Raw genomic sequence first — 17,821 nt, 5'->3', positions numbered from 1 at the left:
TCTTGGCTGGGGTTATCAAGTATTCTTCTTGTAATACAAATCCAAAGTGCAGGCTGTTTATTTAGCCTTCTTGGTAACTACTTCCTGTGAATAACAGAGGGTAATTTCCACACTTGCATCCTTTCTTGTGACTCACAGTCTGTGTAATGAGCTGGGTATCCAAAGATCCACTTACCTGATAAGGCAGTGGTTACTTTGCCCGTCTGCAGCATTTCTTACTTTTTACCTTATTCATCTTCCGTTCAAAGAACACATCATCCACACATACACACACTTACTTGCTGCCTTTCTTGGCTGGGGTTATCAATTATTCGTCAATTTCATATTCTGATTCGAAGTCAAGGCCCTTTATCAAGCCTTTTTCATGTAGATACTACCCCGGCAGAAGGCAGTGGAAAATGGGCGCACTTGCTGCCTTTCTTCGCAAGGCTTATCAATTATTGTTCAATTTCATAATCTGATTCAAAGTCATGGCCCTTTATCGATCCTTTTTGTTGTAACTACTTCCCCTTCTAAAGGCAGTTGGTAATTTGCACACTTGCAGCCTTTCTTATTTTTTACATTATTCACCTTCCACTCAATCAACACATCATCTACACATACAAACACCTACTTGCTGCCTTTCTTGGCTATGGTTATCAACTATTCTTCTATTTCATATTCTGATTCAAAGTCAGGGCCCTTTATCAAGCCTTTTTGTTATAGCTACTACCTCGGCTAAACACAACACGACATGGCAGGACTATGAAAAGCATCTAAATCTACAGCACTACATGCCAAAAAGAAATGCTTACTGGGTAAGTGACATTTTCCATCTGTAAGATATTAGATCTGTCAATAGAAAAGCAACATATTCTCAGTGAAGTGAAATGAGTTTTTGTGATATATTGAAACTATTTTCACAACTTCTTTACTGTTGTTTGTTGTTACAGTGTGTTTTTCTCCTCATGTTCAATATTTTAAGCTACACTGCAACTATTTTCACAACTTTATTACTGTAATATCGAGGTTTGTGGTGCTCACATAAAATACTTTGTGATACCTAGAAACTATTTTTAAAACTTGTTTACTATAATATCAGTGTTTCAACTGCTTTCATAAAACATTTTTGGATACATTGCAACTATTCTAAAAAATGATTTACTGTAATATCAGTGTTTGAGGTGGTAATAGAAAATAAATGTGATACATTGTGCTGTGTGGCTCGCTACAATTTTGAAACAAAAGTGTGATAGTTTTTGCTGAAAGTGTAAAGATACAGACATACTGTATAGCGGTATGAAGCAGTCCATGCCCTAAGGCCCACTTTGCATCATTAATACTTCAGTATTAGCTGAATGAATACAATTCTGCAATAAGAGTGTTTCAAACCATTATTATTATATAATAATACATTTATTCTTGTAGCATCTCATAATTTAATAAAGCTTCTAAAATAATTTCATCATGTATTTCATTTTCCTGATTATCAATTTCAAAAGTCATATGATCATACTCGATGTCATCTAATGCTTCCACAAAATCAGCATCCAAGATTTCGTCTAGGAAATCACAACTGACATCTGCAGCATTCATATCTTCCTCTTCATTCCCGCTACTTGTAAAAAGTATGTTCAGCTCTTTTATGACACTGTTACTAATTTCAAAACCATCTTCCAAATTATTTTGTTCATTTTCCATACTGAATTTCATGTGTTGTAGGTCCTTGTACAAAAACATAAACACTTCATTTTATCCTTACTGTAATATCAGCATACTTGGTGATTGTCATAAAATAAATTAAATATTTATTTTGGAAATGAAGCAACAATATTTTGTACTTGAGTGTCTATTATTTTGAAAACATTCGAAATATAAATACAATGAATACAGTGTCACTATGCATTGTGTCAAGTGCTATTTAGGATAAACAGGAATATGTTACTTTTGATTGTAATGACATACAAATCAAAACAAGATAAAACACTGTAACTAAAGAACAGAGGTAAGAGATTACATCTCATGGTGCAAGAATGGATAAAAAGGGTGGTCCAAGGTCTTCATGTACAATGGCCAGTGGAGACGTTTTGAGGGCGGGTACACTCAAGGTATTCTATAATGTGCAATAGGTGCTGACGATACCACCACACAGAATGGGCAAGAACAAATAAAATGATGGATTGTATGTGCTTGGACTATGATGAGAATACACTGTAGGAGGACCATGGTCAAGTGCAAAGATTAAATACTTAAGACACAGCAAACGAGGTGGCAACAAGGGCCAGGAGGGTCCAGAGTGGTGGAGGCTGGGTTTCTAAACCCGTGTCCTACCTACTGTGTTGCAAACTTAAAACAGTGACGACAGAAGTGCCTTACTTTGACTTCCCCCATTACGTTGTCAATTAGGGTGGAGGGAGGGAAAGGAAAAGGAGTAAAGTACATGTCTACAGATGTACTGATATGTTCAGGACACTGGATCAAGCACTGAATAAACAAAGTCAGATACAAAAGAAGATGCACAAAAGATACACAAATGAAAGCTACACAAATAAGATGGCGAATCTTGAACACAAACTGGTAAGTCAGCAAAAGAATAAAAAGGCTAAGAACACTGCAACGGACGCTATGCTGTGGAACTCATTGTGATGAGAGGTAGAAAGATACTGTAAATAAAGTGGAATTCAAATAAAGATAACGTAAAGAAGATACATGGATGACAAATTCAATGGGGTAATACTCTGTTCCCCAACACAAAAAAGATTTTGCAGAAATTATATGTATGAATGTTTAAGTAGCTGCAAAGGGACCCCATCCCCCGGGACTCTAAAAAAAACATTGGGGACCATGGGGGGAACCCCAATACTCCCACGGTCCCAGCCGGCTCCCCGCGTCCTTCGAGAGCCGGCATTGCTTTGTCAGAGAGAGCAGCTTCTATGCTGCTCTCTCTAACGAAAAGCAATCTGCTTTCCTACTTGAAAGAGAGAGCACATTAACTTGCTCTCTCTTTCAAAAAGGAAAGCCGTTTGCTGTGGTAAAGTGGGAAACACGATGGTCCTGCCCTACCATAGCAAACAGCTGTGTCCCGGGGGTAGGCACCCCGGGACACTGCAGGAGCCGGCCCTGGGAAGTGGTCATCCCCAGGGCCATCAAGGGCTCCAGGAGGGAGGCCGCGCGAGCCCCTCCCAACATTAAAAAGCCCTGGGTGGTGGTGGTCCCCGGGGCTGGGGTGTCCGTGCCATCATGGACCCCTCTATTTTAAATATTTCTGCCCCAGGAAGGTGGCGGTCCCTGGGGCATGTGGGGAGGGCTAAAAACATACTTAAAAAAAAAAAAAAGAGTGGGTGGCGGTCCACCGGGGCTACGAGGGGGGCCATGATCTTCCTGCATACTTCAAAATAAAACCCCAGGGGTGGCGTTCCCCGTGGCTTGGAAGGCCTTACAAGCCCCCAATCATGGAAAAAAAATTGCCCCCGGGATTTGGCATCCTCGGGGGCTAATTAAGAATAAAACAGACTTCTAGTTTGTTTTTCTTTTGCCACCAAGTACGAGTACCATACGGGTACCCCGCGATTTCTTATTTAAAAAAAAAAAAATTGGCCCTAAAGATCCATGTAGGACCCCCTGAGCAGGCCTAGAGGGTCAGGATGTTTCTACACTGCACCCTTTTCTTAATTTTCAACTTTGTTTCACTGTTTTATTGTGACTCAGTTCTACTGAGGCAAAAGATGGCTGCCAACACTTCCTGGTTTGGAGTGTTGACAGACAGTTGACATCCAATCAGCATGCAGCTCCTGCTCGTTATTGTACGGATTGCGGTACACGTACAGTACTTTGTCTCTAGATATCACTATTAACAAAAAGCACAATCTGCGAACCAAACTCTACCTCTCTGCCAAATTTGGTGTAATTCCGTTCAGCCGTTCGGGCTGTAGCCCTGGCTAAAGGTCCCTATGGAAAATTGCATGGGGAAAACACGTTTTGGGACTTCCTTTTTTTAAGCCCCCACTTGACGAATCAACTTCAAACTTTCAGGAAAAGAGCGGAGCAGAGCAGGCCATTTTCTTAGAGAAATTCACACCAGCGCCAAATTTATTCCAAATAGAATGTTGTGGATTTCCTATGGAAAGTAGGTCCTAACTATAACTACCTACTGGCGACCACCAGTAGGTAATATATTTATATATATTTATATATATATTCACTGAAAAAAACATATGTTTCATGAGTGTTATAGTTAGCTGAACATTTTACTCGTACAAAACCATAGAAATTCCTCTGTTATAGTTAGTTGTGCTAACTATAACTTGCGCGCCGGCAATGCATTGCTGATGATGTCATCATGACATGGTCAGTGACTTCACTGATGACATCACTGATGACATCACTGATTACATCATCCAGTGAATGTGGTTTTGTTTGAAATGTAAACATTATTATAAATATACCAATCTGTATTGAAGATTGAGTGGATATATAACTGTCTGGATGGAGGATTTAGTCGCTGTCTTACTGTTTGTTTAAGTTAGTAATTAAATGTGTCTCACCAAATATATGGGTTAGTAACCAAACTATGTGAATGTGTGTATCACTGTCGCTGTTGTTGTATAACCTGCTGCATCAATTAGTCACTAACTACATGAGTGTCTATATTAGTTATTGATTAGTTGGCTGAGTATTTGTAAGGGAGACTGAGTGTTTCTGTGGTTGGGTGGGGGGTTGTAACTCTATGCATAGATATGTGAGTGGCTGATCGTCTAGGTATATGAGTTTAGGAGTCCTTATGGAAACAGTTGTTTGGGTGTCTGATTGTGTTTATTTGTGTGTCGGTAAGTGAATATTTGTGTCAGTGGTACATCTCCAATAAAGTAGAAAAATAATAGGCATTGTATATGAGAGTTGGTGTATATAAATTAGTATACGTAAGAATCAGTGATTTTGAGAGTAACTGTATGATTGAGTGTATACTTGTAATAGTGATTTTTTAACATAGTAACTATGATTTACTATGTGTATGTATAAATCAGGTGTTGTGTGTGTATAACTGTGTAGGTGAGTAAATGTAAGTGGGATTGATTCTTTTCATGAGTGAGTAGCATCACTGCATATCTGACTAGGATGACTGCTGATGTGTCAATGTCTATATAGGTGTATGAGTACATTTGATAGTGTTACCACTTGATCAGTGACTAAATGTATAAGTGATTCTGTGGGTGAATGGACAGTTGTTTGTGTGGGTGGGCAACACACAGCCTAGTGAGGTTCTATGTGAGTGAGCAGTTTACTACTCATTAGGAATGTAGGTGGTCAGGGCACAATTCAGTCGAACACTATGTTGGTGATCAGTGTATAGCTCAGTGGAGGGCTCTCTGAGTGGTTAGTTGCCAGGTCAATAATGGGCTTTGTGGGTTGGTAGTGAACAGCTCATTGGAGAGCTGTCTGAATGGGCAGTGGACACCTGCATCGGTGGGTAGTGTACAGCTCAGTAATGTTCTTATTGGGTTGGCAGTGCACACATCACTGTGTGGATTGTGTGCAGGTGAGTAGTGTACAGCTCAGTGGGTGAGTTGAGAGGGCAGTGCACAACTCAGCAGGGGCTATGTAGGTGTGAATGTGCGGCTTCGGGCCATGTGGATGTGTATCAGACAGCTCAGTGAAGGCCTGTGTGGATGAGCAGTGCCAAGCTCAGTGGAGGGCTGTGTGGGTGAACAATGTCCAGCTCAGTGTTAGGCTCTGTGGGTAGGGAGTTCTTAGCTCACTGGAGGGATGTGTGGATAGGCACTGCCCTGCTTAGAGAAGGGCTGTGTGGGAGAAAGGATTCATAGAGATCTATGTGAGTGGACAGTGCACAGCTCAGTGGTGGAAGTGGATGCGTACTACACAGCTCAGTGAGGGGTGTGTGTGCTGCACACTGCTCTGGGGGTTAGTGTGAGTGGCCAGTGCACATCTCGGGGGCAGGTGGGTGAATAGTGCACAGCTCAACGGGTGTGTGGGTGTGTGGTACACAGGTCAGTGATTGGCTGTGTGCAGTGCAAAGTTCAGTGGGGGCCTTTGTGGGAGACAGTGCATAGCTTCTTGGAAGGCACTAGGAACTATGTGCATGGGCAGGGTATAGCTCTGCAGGGGGCTATGTGTGGGTGATGATTATATAGTTCAGTAGGTGTATATGCGGTCCATGCTGCTGGGCAGTGCACAGCTCAGTGGGAGAGGTGGGTGGACAGTGCAAAATCCAATGGTCACGTCACGAAAACTTACCCAGCCCACTTTTGAACAGTTTTCAGCTACCAACATAGCTGAGGTTTCCAGGATCATGAACACCATCAAATCAGGCTCTGCCTATGATCCCTGTCCTCCTCAAATTTTGTTTTCGGTAGCTGACATAGTAGTCCCCCAACTTACAGAAATTTTTAATTTTATGTTTTCCACAGGGGTCTATCCTGCCATCTGGAAGACACCCTTCTCAAACCCCTTCTGAAAAAACCTCACCTGGACGCTGAAGACCCTAACAACTACAGGACTATTGCCAGCTTGCCTTTTGCAGCAAAACTAGCAGAAAAACTGATGAATATACAACTATCCCAGTACATTTAAGATCACCTCCTATTAGATGATACCCAGTTTGGCTTTCGCAAACACCATAGCACCGAGACAGCACTTATTAAAGTCACAGCCGAGATAAGAACAATTCTAGATCAATGAGGGACGGCAGTACTTATCTTGCTCGATCTGTCTGCGGCCTTTGACACGGTCGATCATAACATCCTGATCGACCGTGTCAACGCTATAGGTGTTCGGAACAGTGCCAAAGATCTTCTAGCCTCCTTTCTCTCCAACCGCACCCCAATGGTGCAACTGGGCAACTTCAGCTCCGCCCGGATGACACTTCCCTGTGGCGTCCCCCAAGGCTCATCCCTAAGTCCAACGCTATTTAATGTCTACGTGACAGATCTAGCTAGGGTTATCAAGGTCTTTGGGATGAGCCTAACATTTTATGCGGATGATACCCAATTGATATTAGCAATAAAAAACAACGGAGATAAAATTGCGGCTAATTTTCAACAAGGTATGGCGACCATCAGTAACTGGATGACGACCAATTGTCTCAAGTTAAACTCCAATAGGACGGAGGTAATGATCTTTGGAAATCTGTCCCCTAATTGGCCAGGATCATGGTGGCCCGCCGAATTAGGCTCTCCGCCCATACCAACCACTAAAGTAAAAAATCTGGGGATACTGCTATACGATCAACTAAAATTTGCTGCACATGCAAATTCCATTGTTTCAACTGTGTTTTACAAACTTAAATCCATCAAAAAGATTCTTCCTTTTCTCCCCCCTGACTCAGGTAAAACTCTGGTTACGGCTTTTGTTATGTCAACTCTAGACTATTGTAATGGACTTTTCATCAATGCTCAACATAAAGTCATCCGCAAACTACAGTCTGTACAAAATGCAGCTGCAAGAATGCTCTCTGGGACCCCAAAACTATCACTGGTTGGCGGGAAATAATCGAATTAAATGTAAGGCAGTTTGTATAGCCTACAAAGCCTCCCGTAAATTAGGGCCTCGCTTTCTCATCAATTTATTGGCATTCTATGCCCCCAACAGAACACTACATTCTATGAATGCCTTGTTGATGACTGTGCCCCGGACTAAAACAGATTCATGGGGTGACCGCCGTTTCATCTTTGCCACATCCGAACCGTGGAACTCACTCGATACGGACATCAGATCCTGTCCCACTCTCACTCTCTTTAGGAGAAAAATAAAGACTTGGCTTTTTAATCAATAAATCCTCATTACTATTTTTTTCTGATCTGTCTTTATCTACAGCGCTGAGACGCCTTTGGGTATTTGCCTGTGCTTAACAAATTTCATAAATAAATAAAAATAAATAAATGGTGGATTTGTGTACCTGGGCCATGCCTAGCTCAGTGGGTTGATCTGTGTTGGTGGGCAGTACACAGCTTAGTGGGGAGGTGGGTGAAAAAGTATGTAGCCCACTGAAGGTCTGTGTTCATGGGAGAGGAGAACAAAGACAGTAGAAGGAAGGCAAAAGAAGTATGCCAATTCAAAACGCATGTTTTTCTAGCTTAGCTTTAACTTAGCACTGCTTGTGCCCCTAAATATGGCATACGTCCAAGCATTGATTTCTGCCAGGATGCTTTGTGCTCACAGAATGCTCCATTGAATCTAACCTTCATTTCTTTAATGCCGACAGAATATGGTGAGATCTGAGAAGGAGAAATTTGAGACTGAGATTGAAAGGATACGCCAACAACTGAGCGAACAAGAGCAGAACTTCAACAGGAAACTGGAGGAGCTGGAGAATACAATAAACAAGGCAGAAAATTCAAATATCCGCAAACTGACCAACCAAATCACCTTTCTCGAAGCCCTGATAATAGATCTAGAGAACAAATTCAAGGTACCAGCACTAGACCTCTTGAAGGTGAGACACTATTTAGTAAATACAAGCCAATAAAGAAGTGCTACATTCATATGGCGTGTGAGGTGTTGAATGTATGTGGAGAACATGCTTGATCAACTGAGAGGAATAGTATAGACATACTGTATTCTGACAACCCAAAGAAATGTACATACACGTTTAGCTGACTGCAATCCTTCTGTTCTGACAGCCTTTGCAATGTATATACAGGCCCAGTATAGAGTGACCTCCTGGTACACTAAAAGCCTGACATGTTACGAAGAGTATGATTATTATGTTTTGTTAAAATATATTTGTAAACACAGCAACCACCCACGGGTATCTTGTTTATGCTTCAGCATTATGAAGGATGCATAACTATTGAAATTGTGGAAACCTAGTTATTAAAATGTGAGATTTGTAGAGCCTTTCTGAAAGGCCAGGGTCTAGGAATAGATTTAATGTAAACTGGGAGGGAGTTCCAAAGTTCAGAGGAATTGAGGACAAAGCCTTGCCCTCACCAGAAAGTAGTCTGTAGCTAGGGATTATCAGTTTTTTAAACCCAAAGCACAATTGTCAGGGAGAGAAGTAACATTTAAAGTCTTGCTGAAGTTGTTGTGAATGTATCTAGGACCCTAATTAAATATTACCGATTCATGCCCTTATGTGGTTATAACAAATCATATCCTTATAAAGGCATAAGAATCATATCCATATTTAGTCATAGCCAATGCAGTCCAAAAACGGCAAGGCAACTCCCATAGACTCCTAGAAAGTACAATGCGTTCTTTAAACAAACCAAGCCTCCAGCAGCCTGGGAATTCCCCCAGCTTTTGTTTTGATTTGTCCTAGAACTCATGAGATTCCTGAAAGATCTGCAAGTTCTTAGTGACGTCTTATGTCCAACCTTATGTCAAACTTGGCACCTTCCAGGTATAAATATACCAGCCTCTGCCTTAAGCAAACACACGGTGGTTTGGAGCAGATTGGCTATCTACTTATCCGAAGCCCAGCTGATGCGAGTGCCGAAGGAAGCCGACCCTCCCATTAACGCACTGAGAGAGACGCTGTCTTTTCTCCTGCCGAGAAATCCAGCTCCAGTGTTTCCAGTCACCCTTGCGGGTTGCTGGGAGATCGAGTCCTGAGAGAGAGATACAAGACCTCCTTCATTCTATAACCAAGGTGCAGAGCTGATTAGATCCTCAGAGAATTCTTGATTCAGATTCTTGGCAAAACTAACTTAACTTTAACTGCAGCTCACTTACTCCTTCCCACGTACTAGACTTAGGTTAGGTACACCGGGGTAGGCGTATCTTAGAAGAACCAGTTGAGCATGTTTAGTCGATGATTTTAAGTATGTATATATTTTATCCATTTTAAGTATTATATGGCTCAGAAACCATATAAATGCTTTTACAGTAATATTTCATAATACTCCTTTTACTGTACGCACTTTACTTCATGATAACTATTGCAATTGTGGCAATTCATTTCTCTTGCATGAGAAAGAAGAGTGCTCAATACATATCACCTTTTATTGAAAACGCCTGTCTCTCTATTTCTCTGCACTTCTGGTGAAACTAAGCATGCACGATTGACTGAGTGAAATAGCTGTCTATTGTTTTCACATGACTCTGGAGATATACTCCTTATTCTGGGGGGAGCAAAGTTGTCATGTTTATGCGGTTGTCAGAACCCAATCCCTTCTTGTCTAATCAGGAAAGTTAACTCCTTCCTGTTCATTCTAGAAAGTTTCTGGTGACCTCTGAACTAGCTGGCATACATAATTAAGTCTAACATTTTCAGTAGAGACCTAGATGACCTCAGTCCTACGTCTAAACTATTGTTTATGTTATTCCAATGCGCAGAGCCTATTGGGAATATAGGAACTACACTACATGGCGCCCAACGTTTGGTAAGGCGATAATCTAACGCAAGATACTAGAGTAACTCAGTCGTGCTTTTCACAAAGACCCCTTTTTCCCGTAAAAACTCCAATAGACGTCTGGAGTGGGTAAAAGGTTAATATACGCCAGAACTTAGTAGGATGAGAATCCTATGTATTAGTTTTTGGTTTAGTCAACGTTGAAGGATACAGTGTTCCAAAATATTGTGCACCTAATCTTTGTTTCCTTGAAACTTGCTCTGCAACTTTCAGTCAGTAAAATGGGAGAAAGTGATGACGAAAGGGATAGAGCTAGAATAGCAGCTCAACTCCTAGCGGATGACACAAGTCTCCAAAATGAAGACCTGAATGCTATAATCATTCCGGTAAATGTAAGAAAAACTATAACTATTAAACTTATAGAAAATGGACTATCATCGAGAGTTGGTACAGTCATATTTGTGGTAGAGGCCCATGAATATCGGCAGACAGTGGTATTCTATTCAAGGATACATTTTACTGAAGCAAATCCAATAACACGCGACTTCCACTATTACAAAATAGAGGAATCTCCAGAGGAATTCGCCCCTGTCGAGGATGTTGAAATTCCACTAACATACCAAGAGCACCTGCTCTGGTTCAACGGTGCCCTAAAACATCAAAATCACATTACCAGGCTCAGTCCACTAGGTAGACCAGGAGCCACATGGCCGGTTCTAGCCATCTACACACCACATCCAGACATTGAAAAAATGTCGGACCGGGAACTTTTAGCTCAGATAAAACAACTAATTAAAATACATAGACAATTGGTCCAATATGTCATGCGGACTTCAACAGTCCAACCAGCAATAAAAATTCCACAACACACACCTCACCAGGGGAACACAAATAAAATTACACCACAGAATATACTATCAGCCATTGGCAAAATACCCGCTAAACGGGAACAAATTCCATTCTGGTTAGCTCAAAAAATCACTCAAATAGAGGCAGTATTTCCTGATACTAAACCTCATGAGAAACACAGAATTCTGACTATCTGTCTTCCAATGGGAATCGCACCACATGTGGAGGACTGTGACACTTGGGGCACAGTCTTTGCTTCTATATACACAAAAGCACATGGTGTTCCGTCTATGGTGGTTATACCAGACGTACTAAGACAGATTCAAAATGAATACGGTCCAGAACCTGCTTTAACTCTGGGTATGAAATTACTGAAAGACTTTAAGCAGGTCTCGGCTATATTACTAGCCAACATAAAAGGAGAAGCAGCATCTGTGGCGATCCGCCAAAAATTGAAAGAAACAGACATAGCAGAACAACCTTTTGAACTTGCCAGATTCATAGAAAAATCCTATGAAGAACTAGGTAGAGATAGTTTGGGTGGGAAACCACTAAAACAACAACTAACTGAAAATCCTGAAAAAACCTTTATTAAAAATAATCTCAACACTCCAAAAAAGAGGTGGGAGGGTAATAAACAAACCACTCCCAGAGAAAAACAGTTTCAGTCCAAAGGAAGGTCTCCTCAACGAAGAGATAGATCTCCAGAACGAGGAGGCAAGTCTCCCCAAAGGGAGCCCTCTGAAAAAAGATATAACCTTAGAAATAGGGACAATTTGAGAAAACCTGACAGATATCAAGATATTGATACACGTCCCTCTCGATCTGTTAAGAATTCCTCACAGAAATCGGAAAGAAGAGGATGGTCAGAACACAAAGAAGAGCACGTCAAGTCCAAAGACAAGGAACCTGCTCATCAAAGTAAAAAATTACAATTTCCAAAAAAGAAGGTAGCAAGTATTAAAATAAAATATGCCGAGGATTCTGAGGACACAACTGAAAAATGGAGAGTGGGCCCAGACAATGCTAGACAGCGCAGCAGAAGTGACCATAGCTCGCAAGATCCTGATGAATCTTCTGGAGAAAGTGGACACGAATGAATACATTCAGGTGGAAACTGCAGATACCAGAGTTAGCATACTCCATAAATTATATGAAATAACATTGCATATAGAGGGGGACAAAACTAGGAAAATAAGAGGTCTCTTTTGGGATAACTTATCTAAAGGCTATGATATCCTGTTAGCTGAGAAAGACTAGCCACCAGAGTTTGTCAGGGAGTGCCCACATGGCAAAGAAATGATTATGCCTGCCTTCTCAAATCACATTCCAATTCATAAAAAAATACACATTTGCTAGAAAATGGGCAGTGGCCCAAGCCCCTGCTTTATATAAAAATCATGTAGGATTGGATGAGGAATCTCCTCACCACAAAATTTAGTTAAAAAATCAACCTACTGCTCAGAGGCAGTACCCTGTCAAGCAAGAAGCTAAAAAACAAGTAAAAGAGATCTTAGATCAACTTGAATACCAGGGGGTGATTGAAACATGCACCTCACAAATGAACAATCCTTTGTTTCCTGCCTCAAAGCCAGACGATTCATATCGTCTAGTTTTGGACTACAGACACCTAAACTCCTGCTGCAAAGCATTTGCAGTACAAAACTCACACAGTGCAGCACTAATGAATAATATCGTTCACAAAAAATATAAAACCACATTAGATATTTCAAATGCTTTCTTCTGTCAAAACATAGCACCAGAAAGCAGGTATTTGACCGCTTTCTCCTGTATGGGGGCCCAAAAATGTTTTTGCCGACTCCCACAGGGATTCAAGAATAGCCCAGGATTATTCTCAGCGAGGGTAACAGAGTTACTACAAATGTATGATGATGAGGCATTATCTTATGTCGATGACATCTATCTTACAGACGATGACCTGGAGACAGACTTGAAAAGAGTTAACACCATAATACTTGGGTTCGCAGCTGAAGGGTACAAATTCAACTTTAAAAAGTTACAAATTGCTCACCTATGTGTCCTGTTTTTAGGATATGAATTATCAAGTGAAGGCCAAAGCCTTGCAGACAACTTCTTAGAGAAGTGTGCAGTACTCCAAACTCCAAAAACGCTGAAGAACTTACAATCAATACTAGCTTTCCTGAATTTCAGAAGGACATAATTCTAAATTATGCAGAGAGGATTAAACCTCTTTACGAATTATTAAAACCTGATTTCAAACCAATTAATTGGACTCAGAAACACACAGAAATTTTACGAACATTACAAACAGACATGTTAACTGAAACAAAACTGCAAACACGCGCAAACGAAAGCAACCTTGTAATCCGAGTCATACCAGGAAGATGCGGATTCACATACCTGACCTCTAATGAGGAAGAAACTGTACCAATAGCTTATAAATCACACTTGTACACACAAGCTGAAATGAAGTTCAGTTCAACTGAAAAAATTCTGACAGCAGTTCAAACTGCTGTAGCAAAAGAAAGAGCCCTAGCCCAAGGCAAAAGGATATCTGTTTTAACAGCAGTATCAGCCTTTGAGGCAGTAACAACTCCAAGCATTCCACATGCAATGGCATTAGATCCAATATGGATACAATGGGAAAATTATTTTGCTGAAGAAGACGTGAAACACGCATTTGATCCGAAAATGAATAAAATAGAAAATCTGGAATACGAACATGAATATCCTCTGCCAATCGAAATTCTGCCTCTAGAACAGTACACCTGTGTAATCAACATGGACAGATTTGCACAACACTTCATTGTGGATAAAAAATCTTACAATGCAGCGTGCGCGATTGTTAAAGGTCGCTGGCGCTTAGGTAAATTCAGACTGATAATCACCAAAACTGAATCACTCAGAAACTGTACAGCTCAGCGAGATAAAATAAGATCTTTAAAGATGGTGCTTGAAAATGCCGATCGCGAGTTCCCCACACTAATAGTGTGCGATTCGCATTATTGCGTCCAGTCTTACAATAATGACATGCAGACATGGATCAAAAATGGTTACAATGATGAGACAGGTGCCACAATAACGCATAAAAAGCTCTGGGAACAAGTAGTTCTTTTACAGAAAGAACAACAAAAGACTCACGTGATACATACACTGAGTCATCGACGTGATGGCGTTCATGTTGAAGGGAATTCATTGGCTAACAGAGCCACGGCGGCAGCTGTTCAATCGGCTTCCGTAGCTACAAAAAAAAGGTATGAAAACACAAATAGACGGTGAAACGCTGCTATTAGTAAAAGCCTCATTGAAAGGCAACTATGCGGCATTATCTTTGAATTATCCACTCGGAAATACATACATAATAGATGCAAACTCCGTTCCTTTTGCTCAAATCCCTGGAGTGGGGGATAGAGTAATTCCAAACACGAACAGGAGGGCTTACTTGATTCAGGAAGCACACATGGGAATGGGTCTAAGGCACCAAGAGATCCTGAAATCTCTAATAGAATTACAATCACAATACTGGTGGCCGGGAATGAGCGTGCAAGTTTATAACTTTGCAATGGATTGTCAGGACTGCAATAGAGATCACAGTAATGAACCGGACCAGACACCTGCCCAGACACCTCTATTAGATAGCATAAGGCTATCTATACGCAGACATCCACACGGAAAAATGTAATCCCATAAATATTAAGACGAGATTCATTTAGATGAGGCCCCCAGCGCTCGGCTGACGCCAGAACTGTTATAAAAGATTTGTGAGTCTTTATCGGCACATACACAATTGGCATGCTACATTCTAATGGATCACTGACTGAATATCGACAGAAAAAATTTCGACCTACCAAAATATCGAGGTAAAAATATAGTGTTAATTTGTCATGTGTTAATCAGTAGATATATGAGTAACTATATGGGTTATTGTTTGGTTGCCCAAGTATTTGTATGGGAGACTGAGTGTGTGTGTTGGTGGTTGAGAGGTGTATGACTCTGTGCATAGATGTGTGAGCAGTTGATTCACTAGATGTATGGGTTCAAAAGTACATGTGGAAACAGCTGTATGGGTGGTTGACTGTGTGCATGAGTGTATTGGTAAGTGAATGGATATCTCAGTGCTACATGTCAAAGTAAAGACATATGTAAAACACAGTATATCTGAGAGTTGACATATATAAATAACTGTGCATAAGAGCCAGTGAATGTGTGAGTGGCTGTATGGATCATTATGAAATTGTAGCAGGGATTGTATAGGAGAGTAAATATGTGTTAGTAGCTGTTTGAATAAGTAAGGTGTGTATAACTGTATAGTTGAGGAAATGGAGGTGTGATTGATTCTTTGCATGACTGACTAGGTGTGTGAGTAACTCCATGGATGAGTGACAGTTCGTGAGTGTCTGTTTACACTGAGTGTATATAAGGTTATATTAGAGTCTGAAGAAGTTCATCGTATTATCACATGAATGATGTCATCAGTGATGTGATCAGTCATGTCAAATGAGATGTCATCAGTGATGTCATCAGTGATGTAATTTGAGATGTCATCAGTGATGTCATCAGTGATGTCACTGACCATGTCATGAACGATGTAATATGTGACATCATCAGCAGTGGATTGCGGGTGCGCGAAATATATAGTTAGTGCAACTAACTATATATGCGAATTTCAATGGTTTTGTGTGAGTAAAATAAGGTTTTATAAATGCTAATTCCTAACTATATATGGTCTATAACCTATGGTTTTTTCAGTGAATTTTCAAGATTTTGTAAATGCTAATTCCTAACTATATATGGTCTATAACCTATGTTTTTTTCAGTGAATTTCAATGGTTTTTTTAATAGCAAATATTAAAAGCTGTTAAATGTATTCTCCTTTTAAAGGAAAAATATATTTTATATGTATTTAATATATTTTTTTTATGTATATATATATATATATATTTCTTTTTTTGTTTCGCTACCAGTCCGCACACCAGGTAGCTTCCCGTTAGCTCATTTTTATGCCGCGACCCGGTCCGCGTACTGTTTGCATAACTGTCGCGTTCGAGAACAACATCGTGACGCGTCGCGTAAGCGCGACGTATCGCGTTGCCGCATAATGCGTGTTTTGATGTGCCGCGTTCGCGCACCCGGAAGTGCTCCGGTGCGCGAACGAGGCGCGAAGCGCAGCTTACCGGAAGCTCTCCGGGCGCGGAGCGGGACGCGTAACGTAAGCGTAACAGGTCATGTGACCTGTAAATAACACTTTTCATTGGTTTAGAACTTTTTTTTCCCAAATGATGAAAGCCCCTCCTTCTTTCCTCACTCTGACTTTCATCTTTGTGAGAGGAAGACCTGTTTTTGCTTGTTAAAATAATGGCATCTGTAGTAGCTGCAGCTGGTGGACCCCCACCACCACCACAACCACCTAGGAAGGAAGGACCACCTCCCCAACCCAGAGGAAGAGGAAGAAGAAGAGGAAGAAGACGAAGAGCCAAGGCAGTTCTTACGTGAAGAGCCCCGGAAATCCCACCACAAAGACAGTTTTATTTGGCAATTTTATTCATACCCTCAAGGCCAAAAAAAGGTCAATGCCTGACATGTGACATGCCTTATTTGTAAATCTGTTTTGGTACAGACAAAAAGTATAGTTATGGTAACTATACTATGCACCGCCATATGCAGAGCTGGCATCCACTCAATTACAACGTTGCAGAGATGCGTCACTTCCAAGATAACCCACCAACTCCTGTGGCCAGTACATCGGCACAGGTAACTCTGTCGGGACCAGAGGCGAGGGAGACGGTCCCAAATATCCAACAGAATTTTGTGCACATGAAGATAGTATGCCTTTATTGTGGTGACCTAATTTCATGTGCGAATATGAGTATTATTTTGATAAATAGAGCATTTGAAAACCACAAGTGCTCAAAACGCCCCAAGAAATACATTTTTTTTGCTCCTGTTGAGCCCTTTCTAATGCCTGTTTTTCATTGTTCCCCCCCAAAAAAACATAAAATTGTTCAAAAAATACAAAAAAAAATGTTCAGAGAAATACAAAACAACAAAAACATTAAAAAAAAAGTTCTTTTCAGAACTACCTCCCATTTTAAAAAAATTACAAAAATTTTTAGCACTCTTGACTTCATTTTTCTCATGGGTGCGCTTCCCGGTACGCGCACCGGTGAGCTCCCTGTTAGCGCAATTAAAAAAAAAAGAAAAGAAAAAACAAGAGAAAGAGAAAGAGAGAGTAATGTTAAGAGACAGACAGCAAGAGAGAGCAACACAGAGGTACTGTGTAATACATGGTAAAACAGTGTAAAAGATATAAGAAAGTGTACGAGAAAAAATGAAAAAAATATAAGGCTGTGAAACAAAGAAAGAGAGAAGAAGAATACTAAAGCAGAGGCACATGAAGAATGTGAGTGGCTGTAAAGAGTAAAAGGAAAGAGAAAAAATGATGTACAAATAAAAGGTAATAACGGAACCAGATTTAAATAACACTGGTAAGGGAGAGAGAGAAAAAAGTAGTGTGCATAACTAAAGAGGGATAAAATAAGATGGATAAAATCTACTAAAATTAAAACATGTGGATTGACAGAGAGAAAAAACTGAAAGAAGAAAAGAAGAAGTAACAGAAAGGGAATTATTGCAGCAGCAAAGAAATGTAAATAACGTAGTGTGCTTGAACTGCAGGGAGAAAGCATAATGAACAAGTAGTG

At 40.6% G+C, this 17,821-nt stretch overlaps 1 protein-coding gene across 1 annotated transcript in view; it reads left to right on the top strand.

Moving 5' to 3' along the window:
• The window catches only part of LOC144827838 (E3 ubiquitin-protein ligase TRIM11-like), a 321,289-nt gene extending 308,052 nt beyond the window's left edge, over positions 1–13,237 (top strand). The window contains exons 3-4 of the mRNA XM_078686004.1: positions 8,198–8,428; positions 13,190–13,237. Coding sequence (XP_078542130.1) covers positions 8,198–8,428; positions 13,190–13,237 — 279 coding nt within the window. The remainder of the gene's footprint in view (positions 1–8,197; positions 8,429–13,189) is intronic.
• Positions 13,238–17,821: the final 4,584 nt, after the last annotated feature.

This window comes from Lissotriton helveticus, chromosome 4_1 (genome assembly GCF_964261635.1).
Source record: "Lissotriton helveticus chromosome 4_1, aLisHel1.1, whole genome shotgun sequence".
NCBI classification, from domain to species: Eukaryota; Metazoa; Chordata; class Amphibia; order Caudata; family Salamandridae; genus Lissotriton; species Lissotriton helveticus.
Note: the sequence above shows the minus strand (reverse complement) of the source record. Positions and strands in the feature narration are given on the sequence as shown.